This window comes from Lucilia cuprina, chromosome 3, assembly GCF_022045245.1.
Source record: "Lucilia cuprina isolate Lc7/37 chromosome 3, ASM2204524v1, whole genome shotgun sequence".
NCBI lineage: Eukaryota > Metazoa > Arthropoda > Insecta > Diptera > Calliphoridae > Lucilia > Lucilia cuprina.
In genome coordinates this window covers 13866146-13881145 of record NC_060951.1, presented here as the reverse complement: position 1 = coordinate 13881145, position 15000 = coordinate 13866146, and the positions used below count along the sequence as shown (strand labels likewise).

At 27.9% G+C, this 15000-nt stretch overlaps 1 protein-coding gene across 1 annotated transcript in view; it reads right to left on the bottom strand.

Moving 5' to 3' along the window:
* Positions 1–8216: 8216 nt before the first annotated feature.
* LOC111685486 (dmX-like protein 2) overlaps positions 8217–15000 on the bottom strand; it is a 90402-nt gene continuing 83618 nt past the window's right edge. Inside the window, exons 20-21 of the mRNA XM_046947299.1 lie at positions 11683–11766; positions 8217–8495 (exon numbers count right to left, since the gene is read on the bottom strand). Coding sequence (XP_046803255.1) covers positions 8295–8495; positions 11683–11766 — 285 coding nt within the window. The 3' untranslated portion in view covers positions 8217–8294. The remainder of the gene's footprint in view (positions 8496–11682; positions 11767–15000) is intronic.

Here is a 15000-nt window from a genome sequence, read left to right as displayed (position 1 = left end):
TGTTCTATCGATGGAATGGACAATGGACAATGGAATGTGTTCCTTTGAAATTAGGGAACTTGTTTCCGATACCCGCATATTCTTGCGTAACACACGTCTTTCATCAAGAACACACACATTCACAAAATTCATTCTTCAGCCGCACTGTTCGTATGTGGAATAAACTTCCTCCTGAAGTATTCCCTGCCACTTTCGATATAAGAAGATTTAAATCTAATGTCCACAAACACTACTCCCTCTATCCTCCTCCTACAACCTATTATCCTAGTTCCAACACAATGCTTTGCATAAGTAGGGGTCATGCACTAAGTGCTGGTCCAATTAAAAAAATGCATTCGTCAAAGTTAGATCCAAGTATCTTGGAAATGATGTTATTCCGGAAATGACTAACATTGATTGGAAGATTCTTACGAATTACGTCCAGGAAACTGAGTTTCTGAACACTAAAAAATAATTCATTCTTAATTATTCATATTTTTATGATAAAAAGCGCACAACAGGCCCGATTGTGGCCTATGTGTATTCCTTAACCTAACCTACAAATATGAAAAAAGAGCGAAAAACAACAAAATTTGCACTAAGAGAGTTAAATATGCTCTAAAAATTGCCTTAAATATACTACAAAAGTCAAATCATGCATAATTATGCTCTTATGGGTTAAATATGCAAAAATGTGTTCTAACAAATCGATTCCAAAATTCTTAAATTGGTCTGAAACGTGTACATATATAAAACATGCATTTGCATGTCATAAGATTCTCAAAATGTTTGTCGTTCTAAATTTAAAAAATAAAATATCGCCTCATAAAAGTTCATACTTTAAAACGCAATATCTTCCGATTTTGACGCAACTTTTACTAGCTTAAATTTGTTCCAATATACCTATTTATGCCTTCGCTACAGTTTTGGCTTTAAAGAATTTAATTATTTTGTCTTTATTATAGGGCATTTTTAACGCAAAAAGAGTCAACGTGGATAAAATTATTTAAATATACATTAAATTGGTAAATAAATCAAAATAATTAACCACATTTTATTTAGCAATAATATATCCCAGGGAAATAGAGATTTGTTGCGAAATTTTAGATAGATAAATGAAAATTGGCACATAGCTTTTCCTTATCATAGTTATTAAGGGATTAAAAGTCACCGAAAATATCGTTTGCGCTAAGCAAGATATTGTAGGAAAAAGGTTACAAAAATCTGTTTTTTTTTCGAATATCTCGCTTATTATGCGTCGTACGAGTTTTGATGTTATCATAGTTTTTGTAGAGAATTTAATTTTCTACATTTATATATTTTCTCATAACATTAGTTGTTTTCGAGATATAGTGCATTATTTTTTCATGCAATGACATTTTCAAATCTTAATATTTTAACTGCAGCACAGATAATGTTGCATTTTTTCTTTCTAATAGAATCTAAAAATACATAATTTATTTCTGTTGCATCCCTCTTCACAACTATCTGGCCCATAAAGCAATGTCCGTCTATCCGAAATTCCCGATGAAGTCATAGGTCACAACATTGAATATAATTTGAATAAAATTAGTCGACAAGTAAGGAAAATATTTCCACTAAATTTTATTGTAATCAAACTAAGACTTCAATTAGATCGGCTTTAATTTCTTTCCAATATAAATGTATATCATAGTGTTATACATTTAATAAAATTTGGTAAGAATATTGCTCTAAATATGTATTGTGACCAAAATTTCTTTACTCATTCTGTGAAACAATCTGAAATTACGGATAGACAGACATTGCACTATGAGCGATGGTGAGATAAAATATGTAAGTTTGTTTGTTAATAGTAAAATCTATATTAAGATTGGAAAATATTAGTGCAATGAAAAAAATGCACTATAGCCCGAAAACAACTAATGATACTGAAAAATATTCTTCAACGAAAATGTAGGAAATTAAAAATGCTGATTTTTGACATTAAAAATTGACATTAACATTTTGACATTTTGGAGATATGTCTTGATTTGCAATAAAACAGAAAAAATGTAGATACGAAGAAATTTCATTAATTTTATCTTAATCGCTTTTTTAATTTAAATTTTGGTTAAAATTGATATTTCTTCAATATAGCTAAAGGTATACCATTAGCTTTAGTTAATGGTTAATCGCTTTTAATTAAAATTAAAAAAGCAATTTAATTAAAATTAAAGAAATTTCTTCACAGCTACAGCACTATTTCATTATTTCTTCTTCTTTGTATTTTATTTTGTTTATTTTATTGCAAGAAATCAAGAAATTTCTTCAAAATTTTATTCATATTCACGATATATTCTTTAAATTTACCACCTTTAAGGAAGTAAATTTCTGTTGATTTAACAAAATTTTGGATGTAAGTATAAAGATATTTATTTAAATTGACGAAATTTTTAACAAACATAAATTACTAAATATGAATAAATATGACCACCTCTGATAATTTTATCAAAAATTGAGATATTTTATTCATGATTAGACAGAAATTTCAAAAAAAAAAAACAAAATACATACGGTTAATTTTGTTATTGTACGCTTGTTTATAAAAACAAAGCAGAAACGAAAAACACACACACTAGCAGCATTAGTGTGTGTGTTTATCAAAAGCAGTCAAGCGCAGGAAGAGAAAATGTTTGTAGTGGTGAGAAAATGCAAAAAAAAAAAACACTTAGAAAAAATATTTCCTAATTCCGCTTGTTATGATCAAGTTTTATAACAAGTAAAATGGTAAATTTTACAGATAAAACATATCCAAAGAAAAGAAAAATGCTAATTTCTTCACAAAGATTAGATTTTTTTGTATAAAATGTTTAAAAAAAGTATTAAAAATATCGTTTTTATGTATTTTTACTATTATGCATTCCTGAAAAGTTTTTGGAGTGTATGAGTTTTTTGCAAGTTACTTTCTTGTTTGAAAATGATGTTGTTGATTTTATATATTTTGTTTGCAATTTCTGTATTTTTTACGCTCTTGCAATGAGTTTTATTTACGATCGGGTTATGTATGTGTGAATTGCCGAAAATCTTCGTAATTAGAACAATATGAAAGCGCAACGCTAATCAAAAGCTATTTTTAAATGTTCTATAATATTGAATCCAGATACATGAAATTAGATATGTAAAGGGACTTCTGGATTTTCTTTTGTTTTCCAAAAGGTACTTTTTGATTTTTCTATAATATTTAACCTGGAAACATGAATTAAGGCCGGATAAAGTGAGAACCCATAAAAGTGGCATTTTTGGATAAAAACCCCCCCAAAAAATAAATTATTTGGTATATTTTTGTTTTTTTTTAAAGGCACTTTTTGTATTTTCTACAAAAATGAACCTAGAAACATGAAATTAATATGTAGAGGCGAAATTAGAATTATGAAAAACGTCTTTTTCAAAAGGTATTTTTTAAATTTCCTATTTTTATATATTTTTCAAAAGCTACTTTTTGAATATTATATAATATTTAACCTAGAAACATTATATTAGGTATGTATGAACGTAGAAACCATATAGTAGTACATATAGGCGAAACTGAAGCGGTTTTCAAACAAAAATTTTTATTCTCTTCACACAGACGAGCTTTGAGAGTATAAAACAAACTTGTGAGAACTAAACGAACTCACTAAACTTCAAATTTTCTTCGCAAAATTGCGAGGATATTACCACTTATTAGTTTTTAGTTTTTCATATCACTTAAACTTAATGTTTATTATTTTTTTCAACGCTTTTCTTTTATTTAAAACCCCGAAAATAATTTATATTTTACAAACGAAAAAAATATTTTTTTATTCTTTGACATTTTATTTTAATTAAAATTTAAAAATGAAAAGTTGTACATTTTAGTATTGAAAATTAAAAAAGTATTTTACATACTTTTTTCATTTAGCAGAAAAAATAACAAAAAAACGTGTTTATAATATGTTTTGAGATAAAATATCTTTTCAAAAAATAAATAACTAATATTTTCAATCACTGCCATAAAAATTTTCATTTATAAACACACAAAGAATAACGTCCAAAAAATACATTTTTTATTTAGTACCTTTTGAACAACTGTGTTTATTTTTGTGCTTCTACTAATACATTCTCACCAGTTAGGTCTTTGACAGGGGACTTAGGCCCTTGACAATTAGTTTCGCCTATATACTTTCGCCTATATAACCATATAAATATTATAAATTCCTGTAATTTTAGTAAATATGGTCACCGTTTTATTTCCTAATCTATTGACCATAAATCCCGCGGTGATATTTCAAAAATATTACAATTTATTTAACAAAGATTAAAGAAAAACTGAAAATGGAGTTTTGAAACTGTCGTGTAAAAATATTTTTTTAATCATAGCTTTTTTAATCAGTGATTTTTGTTTGAATTTGTCGACCTCTGAACTAGTTCCAGGGAAGCTTTAGAGAACGTATAAACAAATATATTTCTTTTAGCGTTTTTGTTTGAAGTTATTGAGATTAGCAGCAATTTTGTACGTATGCGTTCCTTTGAACTAGTGTAATAGCAATGTATAACTATTTCAAAGTACTAGTTCCTTGAAAAATATATTGAAGTATTTAAGAACCACAACAATATTTTAAGGAACGGGTTCCAGAAGTAATGGCGACACTAATAGTTCCAAGAATCTGAAGTGGTTCTGTTTTCACTCGTTCTAGAACTAGTAGTTTTTAGAACAAGTTCTAAAATTTTTCCTGGGATTGTTTTCCGCATTCCTTAAGTTCTTTAAGACACGTTAATGGCCTGAGGAATTTTTAATAACTTTTACATTTTTGAGCCAATTTTTTTTTGTTTTACATCATTTTGAAATACTAAATCTATGTACATTATGATTCTTTAACAATAATATGTAAAATGTTTACATATTAGTATTATTGTTAAAGAATCATATCAAAATGTTACTAGCAACATTTATCATATAATATCGAAGTATGACCCTACCTCGTCCAGTGCCTGTGTTCTGTAACTTACGAGTCGAGAAAAAAACATTGATATATAAGAGTCTTTCGTTTTTTTTTTGTGATTCAGATAATTTTTTACTAAAGCAAAAAATTCACGATGTTTTAAGCAAGACGATTATAAATTTCGTCTCAACTGTCAAAAAAACTAAATACATACATATGTATTAGTAAGATTTTGTTCGTGTATAACACGCCTTTCACATGATGTAATTATTCGTAATTCACGCCCTCATTCATCATTTAACCCCCAATTTGTACTGAATGATTCGCCATACAAAATTTCTGCCGCAAATTACACTAGCTTCACGTAATTCAGTTTGATTTACCTTATGAATTACAAACGAATATTATTTTTTATTATCAAAATCAGCTGTTTTTCATTGGTTGGATACAAATAAAAAATAAAATTAAAAAAAAATGCAAATAAATAGAAAATATATAACTAATCGTAGAAATACATCCCTGACTAATGCGACCTGCTTGTTTTTTTTTTTAATAATTTCAAAAATTTTCCATCCGTATTCTCTCTCAATGTGTGATGGTTTCATTAAATATTGCGTTTAGACGATGCCATCCGTACTCTTTTACACAAAATTTTGACAGATCATATTACTTGCATGATCGTGTGAAGCTTTACTACATAAAAATGCTACTCTGCGAATAATTAAAAAAAATAATTTTTAGTTTCTGAAAATTAAAAAGAATTTGAAAAAAATATATTAATATAGTTGTAAAAAATAAATAATATGTGTATTGTTATAAATATTGTGTCCAAATCGTTTTTTGTATGAATTTTGGACTTGAAAATTGAATATTTGTTGTTGTAGTTTTGTGTTGAATTAACACAGAACATGTAAATGTGAATAGAGAAAGCACCTTTCTCGTGGTAAAGCTTGAGTTGGCAATCTATTTGTATTATCTATGGCCGAAAATTTGGATTTTTTCAAACTTTGAGCGACGAGCAGCACGTATTACAATCTTTTAATCAAGCTTAAATTTCGGCTATCTCAATATGGAAAGGTTGTGGGGTTAAGACAAGCAAAATTTCTACATCTTCTCTTCTCGCGTCCTGGCATCTTCTCCACATTTAACAAATTTTCCAAAATACCTCAAAGAAATAATGATGTAGGATAAAAATAAATGAAAATGTTAAAAAAGGAGTGGAACTTCATGTTACAAGTCTCAAGTGATATGATATTTATGTCCCAATTTAAAACATATTTATAAATATGTCCTAAATATTTAAACCATACCCAGTAAACAATTTTTTCAGACATGTCTGATGTCGGAAATTTTTTGAAACAATTCTTATACTTTAACACAATTTTTAACGAATAATATAAATTTCTTTTAGACATTTTACAGAATAATCGGCAAACTTTTAATTTTAAGAAAACTTTGCGACAACTCTGCACATTATCTGAAGGAAATTTTTTTTTATAAAAATCATGCACAAACCTGTTTATATTTTGAAATTCGTCAACTGTACTTTAAGAGGGAAGTTAATTTTTATGTTCTTTTATTTTCTCAGTTGGTCTATGTGATGGTTATTGCTTAAATTTGTTTACACTTTGTTAATACAGAAAAATTTGTTAAAAATTACATAATTTTTTACGGTTTATTTTTATAATTTTAAATAGATGCACATATATAAGCTTCGTTCCAGAACTTTTCTGACTGAAGAGAATAAATGAATTTTCTCTTCGTACTTGTAAAAAGTACGTAAAAAAAGTAAAAAGTCAAAAAAAATTTGTTTTCAATGTACTTTTTAAACAAATAATTTATTTGACATATTTTTTCTATTTGCCAGGAAAAAATGTTCTGGCTAAAACCTGCAAATTCTGGCAAAGATATAATATTTTTATTTGCTCAAATTTGTTCTCTTTTACAATTTCTTTCCTCTCATCTCAATGCTTTTTTCTTGGGGATGACCTCTATTAGAAAAGATTAAGTAGTGTTTGTAGACATTTGATTTAATCCTTTTCACATCGAAAGTGGCGGAGAAAACTTCTGCAGGAACATTGTTTTACATACGAACAGTACAGCTAAATAATGAATTTTCCATGTTATGTGTTGTTGTAACATTTCGACTGTAGCCGATAGGACTTTTCTGGGGAAATTTTTTCGGTTGATACAGCTGTCGCTGATTTGACAATCTCTGGCCGAGTATGACTCCAGTGGTTCCGCAGCGAAGAACAGGCAACGTATGTTATGTGTTGTGTGGTCCACTGGCCAATCGACCACAAATATGTGTGTTCTTGATGAGAGTCGTGTACCTAATTTCAGAAGTACATATCCAATTATCAATAAAACAGTGAAATAGACCCCACGTAGCGATGGTGCTCCATTGAATGAATAGAGTTGGATACCCTAATGTCGAGTAGCTAAAACATAGACTTTCAGGCTCCACACATACATGAGAGTTGTATTGTAAATATTAATTGTAGGTGTAAATAGTAAGAAGACACATAAATATAGAGTGACCATATTATCTGCAATATGTGTTAAAAAACATTGAGTCTTGCGGGTTTTAAAATCGACTCTTTTAATACGACTTCATTCAAAGATTTTTATAAGTTCATGATTGAGCGATTCATTTATATTGCGCCTAATTATGTCATCGACAAGAGAGCAGATAGAGTTGGAAATTTGAAATAGAAGGCCATTTATGAAGATATGAAATAGGTTAAAGGAAAGAACTCGTTACCACTGAATTAATCTTGAATTCGTTTGAAGAGATTCCATCTATAACAACTAGTGAAGTTATTACCGACACCAAATGCAATTAATTTAGATACAAGTGCCACACCATATCGAAAGCCTTGGAAATATCTAGAACCACCACTTTAACACTGGTGAATAGAATGACTCCATTTCTCCTGTATAGCGACCTCTATGGAAGACATATTGGCGGTCCACATTTCAATTTTTTTTTATTTTAAAATACTTGTTGTTTTATTTTATTAAACGTCACATTCAGAAAAATAATTATTAAAACCAGCTAAGAAAATGTCAATGTCATAATATTCATTGACATTATAACATTCATACAAATGTCATAGTGTTCATGGATTTATGGCATGTCATTGGAAAAATCAGTGGCAATATTTCTGGCTAATAGAAAACTGGAAAATAAAATGAAATTTATTCGTTATAGGATTATAACGTATAAATTTTAATGCAAATCGATCATTTATTTTCGACAGCAATAATTTGCTGTACAATATTCATAGAACAAAATAAAAAGCAAAAGCAATGGTTATTTTTATATATTTTAACTTTATTTTATATATTTTATGTAACGATTTTATGTAATAGTATATTTTTGGTAGTGTATTAATACATAGACTGGACAATTGTGTCTTTTTCAAATAATTGTCGAACTTTCATGCAACCATCAGAACCACAAGAAAATAAACGGCCGTATGCATCTATATAAATTTGACTTACACCCTGACCAATATGTTTGAAGAAGCTATTTTTAGCGTGCTCCCCAGTGAATGTTGAAATCAAAGAATATTGATTAAGGCTCCAAATCTAAAAAAATAAAAAATGGTATAAAATTATTGAGTTTTTATAAAGTTCAAAATTCATTAAGATTACTGATTTCTTCGAACTGTAGTATTAATACTATTAATTTATTTTTTTTTAATTGTAATTATTTTTTTAATTATAAGAACATATACTGAAATTTTTTAATTTTTCGGACACAACAGAAGAATTTTTGTTCCAACACATCTATGTTTTTTATTCAATGGCTGCTTTTTTATTCACATGGATATACATTAGTTAATTTAAACACATACTCTAAAATATTGCAAAAAAAGATATTCCCGAAGTCCATCAAGTAGTGATCTTATTATTCCTTTATCTATTGTACATAAAAAGATATATTACAAGGCGAATAGACTAAAAGTTGAAGTCATTTCATTTTGCGGCGAATTCATGAAATTTTTTATATATGTAGTTTGACAGCGTTGGGTTTGAGAGATTTTTTTTTAAATGGGGTTTGACAGCTTCGGGCTAAATTTCCGTGCACAAAAAAACAATCAGCTGTTGAAATGACTTCACCTTATTAGTTTCGCCATAATATATTAACTATAAGGTAGTGTTGTTGGCGAATTCAGAATACCAAGCGAATTGGTTAAATTTTTATATATGTAGCAAGGCGAATTCAGATAAGGTGGTAGCGACATTTTACATGTATTTTGTTTTTGCATTTGGTTTATGTAGATGTTAAAAACCATAAGTACGGCGAATTCATTTGATGAAAATTTTTTGTAAAATGTTTATATTATATTAAAAAATAACGATAAAGATATTAAAATTTGTGAGGAAAATATATTCTGAATTGAATAATTTTTGTTTCAAACGAAAAATTCTATTCCGACAACTTAATTTGCAAAATTTAAGTGAGTGCCTGAAGTTAAGTAAAACTTAATTTTTTGTGAAAAATAAGCATAAAAAAGTACATATACATGAAAATATTCACGGCTGTTATGGAATCTGATTGCTCTCGGAATCAGGTTTGAAACCGACCAAAAATTGATTTTGGTGTCATAAAAACCAATGTTATTGGTTTCATATTCGAATCAGAATTGTAATCAGAATTTGATGTCATAGAATCTGATGTTATCGTCTTTTTGTCAGAAATAATCCGATCATCTGACTGCTTACAGATTTGGAGTTTTCTTTTGTTTTTTGTTTTGTTAGTGGAATGATGTTGGAAGATGTAAGTTAAATAAATAAAAATTTAATCATTTATAAATATTCAATTATTTTTGGCACAAATAGGGACAAACATAGAAATGCAACACAGAATGCATTATTTTTAGAGTTCATGGAGAAGAACCCAGATATAGCAAAAGGTTTCACAGAACGCGATAAAGTTTTAGTGGATTCTCTAAACGGCGCTGGTCCGCCGAATACCAACTTTCCAACATGGAGAAGAACCCAGATATAGCAAAAGGTTTCACAAAACGCGATAAAGTTTTAGTGGATTCTCTAAACGGCGATGGTCCGCCGAATACCAACTTTCCAACTGACCTTTGGTAAGACCCTTCTGCTAAAAATCGCAATGTTGCAGCCAGTTGAATCACGCAGGGAATGGTTGATGGTAACAAATGTTCTTTTACAATATCCAACACCATTACGAACGCTTCTTTATTCAGACGGTATTGTCCAATGAATCTGCAAACCACTAAAGTGTTAAAACCACATCCCGGCCAAATCAAAATCTCTACTTACACAGATTCTGGCAGTTCCAACGGATTACTGTGATCCCTTTAATTTTCCGATTAATTCGTTGAAAATTTTCTTCCTCCATCAATAAAAATGCAACTACTGCCTCATCCATTTCACTTTTTTTGTATAAATTATTTTAAAAAAATTATAATACGTCAACTTCTGAAGGCAAAATCAAGACGATTTTATGACACCTATGCAAATCGGAATTGATATTAATTTTTGATAAATTACCAATTGTTTGGATTCCATAACAGCCGTGATTATATTACGAATAAATATTTGTTGCGAATGGATAATTCTAGTCCTGCGGAGTAATTTTCAATATTTGGACATAATGTAGTACCCGCCGGACGTGTAAATACCATACTTTTTTTAGTTTATCTCTGTATCTACATAGTGTATATATAAAACAATATTTGTTCAATTCACAATCGATGTTGTAGCGTTGTATGTCAGTAGCTGCTACAATAGTCATAACAATGTTGTTGGTATTTTCTATGTAAAAGCTCTATACAACTCATACGAAATTTTTCATATGTTTTTCGAATGTCGTAAGAAAATTCAGTGTTGTCAATTGTTTATTTCAGCATATAAATAAAAAATTCAATAGATTTTGGCATAAAAAACGATAAAGTGGTAACACAGAAGTTACAAACAAACAGCTGTTTACCAAAATAAAATTTTATTAAAACTGTTTATTTATTAGTTTAAAATGTGGAATAATGAAAATAATAGAATTTGAAATAAAAATAAATTAATTTGGTTTATTTTGCTCGTTTAATTAAATATTATTTGTTTTTTTTTTACTTTCGACATTGTTTTTTTTTTATTGTGAACATAAACTTATGACTACAAAAATCTGTTCACAATCACTGTTACTACACTTTAGTAGATACAATATACAACTTGATTGTGAATTGAACAATTGTTTAATTTGTTAACATTGCAGGGTAAATACTTTATATGCATTTCTTAATATTAAGTGTTCCGGAAGAGATTTTTTTTAGTTAATCACGTTATCTACACAATTTTAATATAAAATATAAAACAATATTGTGTAATATGTTAACATTTAATATAAAAAATATTTTTCTTAAATAACATATTTATATATATGCCAATTATGCCATTATTTAAATAAAATGATATTTGTTTACGAGATGCTTGGTATTTTCAGATTTTTTACATAAATAATTCAAAATATTAACGAAGTTTTTCTCCATTTAACGGACATTTTTTAAATATAAAAACGTAAACAATAACAAACTTTGACAGCTACGTAAACCAGGCGAATTAAGAAAAAAAGTATCAGCTGATTGATTAACACCACCTTATATGAATTCGCCTTGCATTAGCGTGTTCAATTTTTGACCTACATATGTACATCTAATCTTATTTTTAGAAACTGTAATTTTTTTGAGTAATTTTTAATTTCTTATTAATAATGCTTATAATGTAAAATAAAAAAACTCATTACCTTTATATCGCCTTCAATGGATCCAGTAGCAAAAAATTCTTCATGTGGATCAATGCTAATGCATTTTATGCAGCTGTCATGACCCTTAAAATAAACAATATTATTTTATAAGGTTAGTATAGCTTTAATATGAACAACAATATTAACTTAAAAGTTATTTTCTAATATACATATGAACATATCTGTTCTTAACAATAGTGTGTTAAAAAAAGATTGTCTATACAACTATTTATAAATCAAATATCGTATGGAAATTTGTTATTATATAAACATTTCATAAAAAAATAAAGAAATTTAAATGTATTTTATTTTCCCGACTCCATTTTTAGCAATAACAAAAATAACCGTCCAACACACGAACTAAACCATATACATACGAATGCACATAATTTATATGATACTCAGTTTTTCATTATCTGATCGTTTGTCCTTTTTAAAGGACTTTAAAATTTGAGGTACATACAATTTTCAAAAATTTTTATAAAATAATTGTAGCCACTCTATTATAACAATATGAGTATCAAACTAAAGAGGACAATTGAAGTATTTTTATCTCGTATTTTGTTTTGTTTTTTATACCCTACACCACTATAGTGGGGAGGGTATTATACGTTTGTGCTGATGTTTGTAACATACAAAAATATTGGTCCAATACCCACCTTAAAGTATACCGATCGATTCAGAATCATTTTTTGAGTCGATTAAGACATGTCCGTCCGTCCGTCTGGCTGTCCATGTAACCCTTGTGCGCAAGGTACAGGCCGCAATTTTCAAGATAATTTGATGAAATTTGGACCAAGCATGTTTTTTGGCACAAGGACGAAGCCTATTGAAAATGGTTGAAATCGGTCCATTATTTCACCTAGCCCCCATACGACCGTACCTCCCGATTTGAACTTTTTATGCTATAATTACGTCAAATATTCTGCTATCTCTCTAAAAATTGGCACAAATAAGTTTTATATAAGTGTAAATGATACTGCAGATTTTCGTAAGGATCGGCCTATATTTGACCCCAGCCCCCATACAAACCCCCCTTCAAAAAATGACTTAAACGTCTAAAATTGACTTGTAACCATTTGTATCGCAATGAAACTCAACAAAACTAACTGTTATTTAGAAATATATCCTTTTCCCAAATTTACCGAGGATCGGCCCATATTTGACCTATATAAAGCCTCATTTAGAAATTTTAGTTTTTTTATCAATAAATGGCTTAAATATTTTGGAATTATGGTAATATTCAACATAAAAGTTTCTTTACAAAAAATAAAAATTTTATAAAAGTAAAAATTGTAAAAATATACTCATGGTGTAGGGTATCATATGGTCGGCCATGCCCGACTATACTTTTCTACTTGTTTAAAAATAAAAATATGTAAAAAATATCCTTATAAAAGTTTATCCTTTATTATCCTTTAAATTTTATACAAAATTGTTCAACAAAAATATTCATAATAAAGACATTAGAATGGAGTACAAAAGTCTGAAATTTGGTCTTCATAGCTCCATTTGTTTAATTTTTATAATATTTTTTAAATATCTCAATAAATTAATTAATAAAATTTTCCCCTCTAAAAATTTCAAAGTCTTTTTTATGTTAAAATATTATGTAGAAAAATTAGAAATTTGATATTCTGGAACCGAGTTTCTTTATCTTATTTAATAAAAAGTTAAAAAACTGGAAACTTTGAAGAATATGAAAGGATAAAAATCGATTAAGGATATCTTGCATTTTTTATCCTTTCATATCAAAACTACCTTCTGGGAAAGTATATTTTCCTTTTTAATTTAACACAATTATTCCGAACTCTATAGTTATTCTAAATTCTTTAGAAAATACCTTTGACCTCCCAATAATGTTATCAAAGTAGTTTATTATATAATTTTCATTAAAAAATACAACAGGGCGAAGGTATATAATGTGCAATTAGTAAACCACGATATACATAAATATTTAAACAAGTTAGGAAAGTATAGCCGGACTGGGCCGTGCATATCATACCCTAAAGAAAAAATAATTTGCTGAAGTGGGCTAGAGTCAAATAGAGATTAAAGGCCTGCACAAGACAACAATAATGCGACAATTATCGTTTGCGCCATCATAAGCACACGAATTTTTTTTAACAAATTGTCGCATTATTGTTGTCTTGTGCAGGCCTTTAATATGTATATTATAAAATTAAGAGGAGAAATTTATAAACGTTTTTTATGTAGCTATTCATCGTGATATTAATGTTTATATTAATCATATTATAATTTATATTTACAATAATATTGCGCTTATCATATTATCCTGAGGTGGATTTTAGAATTCGGAACATGCATGTTTTAATCACTAAACCGTCATAATCAACCACCGGTTATGTTAAATTGGTAGATATTTTGTCTGAAAACTGTCAATTTAACGTAAGAATAAAAAATTAACAGACATTGAGAAATTGGGGTAGGTAATTGGTATAAATAATAAAATTAATTAAACAAAATATCCTGAACAAAATTTTTTTTTTTTTAATTTGAATATAACTTTACTTTTAATTTTTTACAAAGAACTAATAAAGATAAATACTTAAAATTTGGGAGTCTTCAACTCCCATAACATATATTTTTTTCTAAAAAAAACTGACTATAGAAAATAAGGATATTAAAGGATTAAAATTTTAAAGGACATTTTCTTAGTTTTTTTATTCTTAACATTTTAATACTATTTTATTTGTAAAAATACTGTTATTTTACTCTTTCAATCGATACCTATATTGAACTACTAGACCAAACCAAATTTAAGCCAAATATTATTATACTTACTCTTCCTTTCCAACTTAAAAGTCCTTTTAAAGGAAGAAACGATCAGAAAATAAAAAAACCAAAAATGTAGTTTAACTATATCAAGTATGTAGTTTCCAACGTATGTGGTCTTGCTCATGTGTGCAACAATTTTTCCCAATTTGTTGTACGGTGTAATATATGTTTTGTATTTTTCAGTAATCAGTAAAGTTACTTAGGCACAATCTTTAGGTGATGGATTAGGGATTTAATTAAATTTAATACTCAAAAGTAGTTTTTGAGTACTCAATTAGTTAATTTTGACAGTGACGTTTTTTTTTATGGCAACACTGCGAAGTTTAATCTTGTACTCAAAAACATCAAAGGGGATTAACATCACAATTTATTTATTTTTAGATTAACTTATCTGATTATTAATTAATTCAGAAGAAGAAAAACTTAATATTTTAAGTAAATAGTAATTTTCTGTTATCAATATTATAATTATTTTAAATGAGTAAGCTGTTCATTGTTTATGTTTTTGTTTGAATCTTA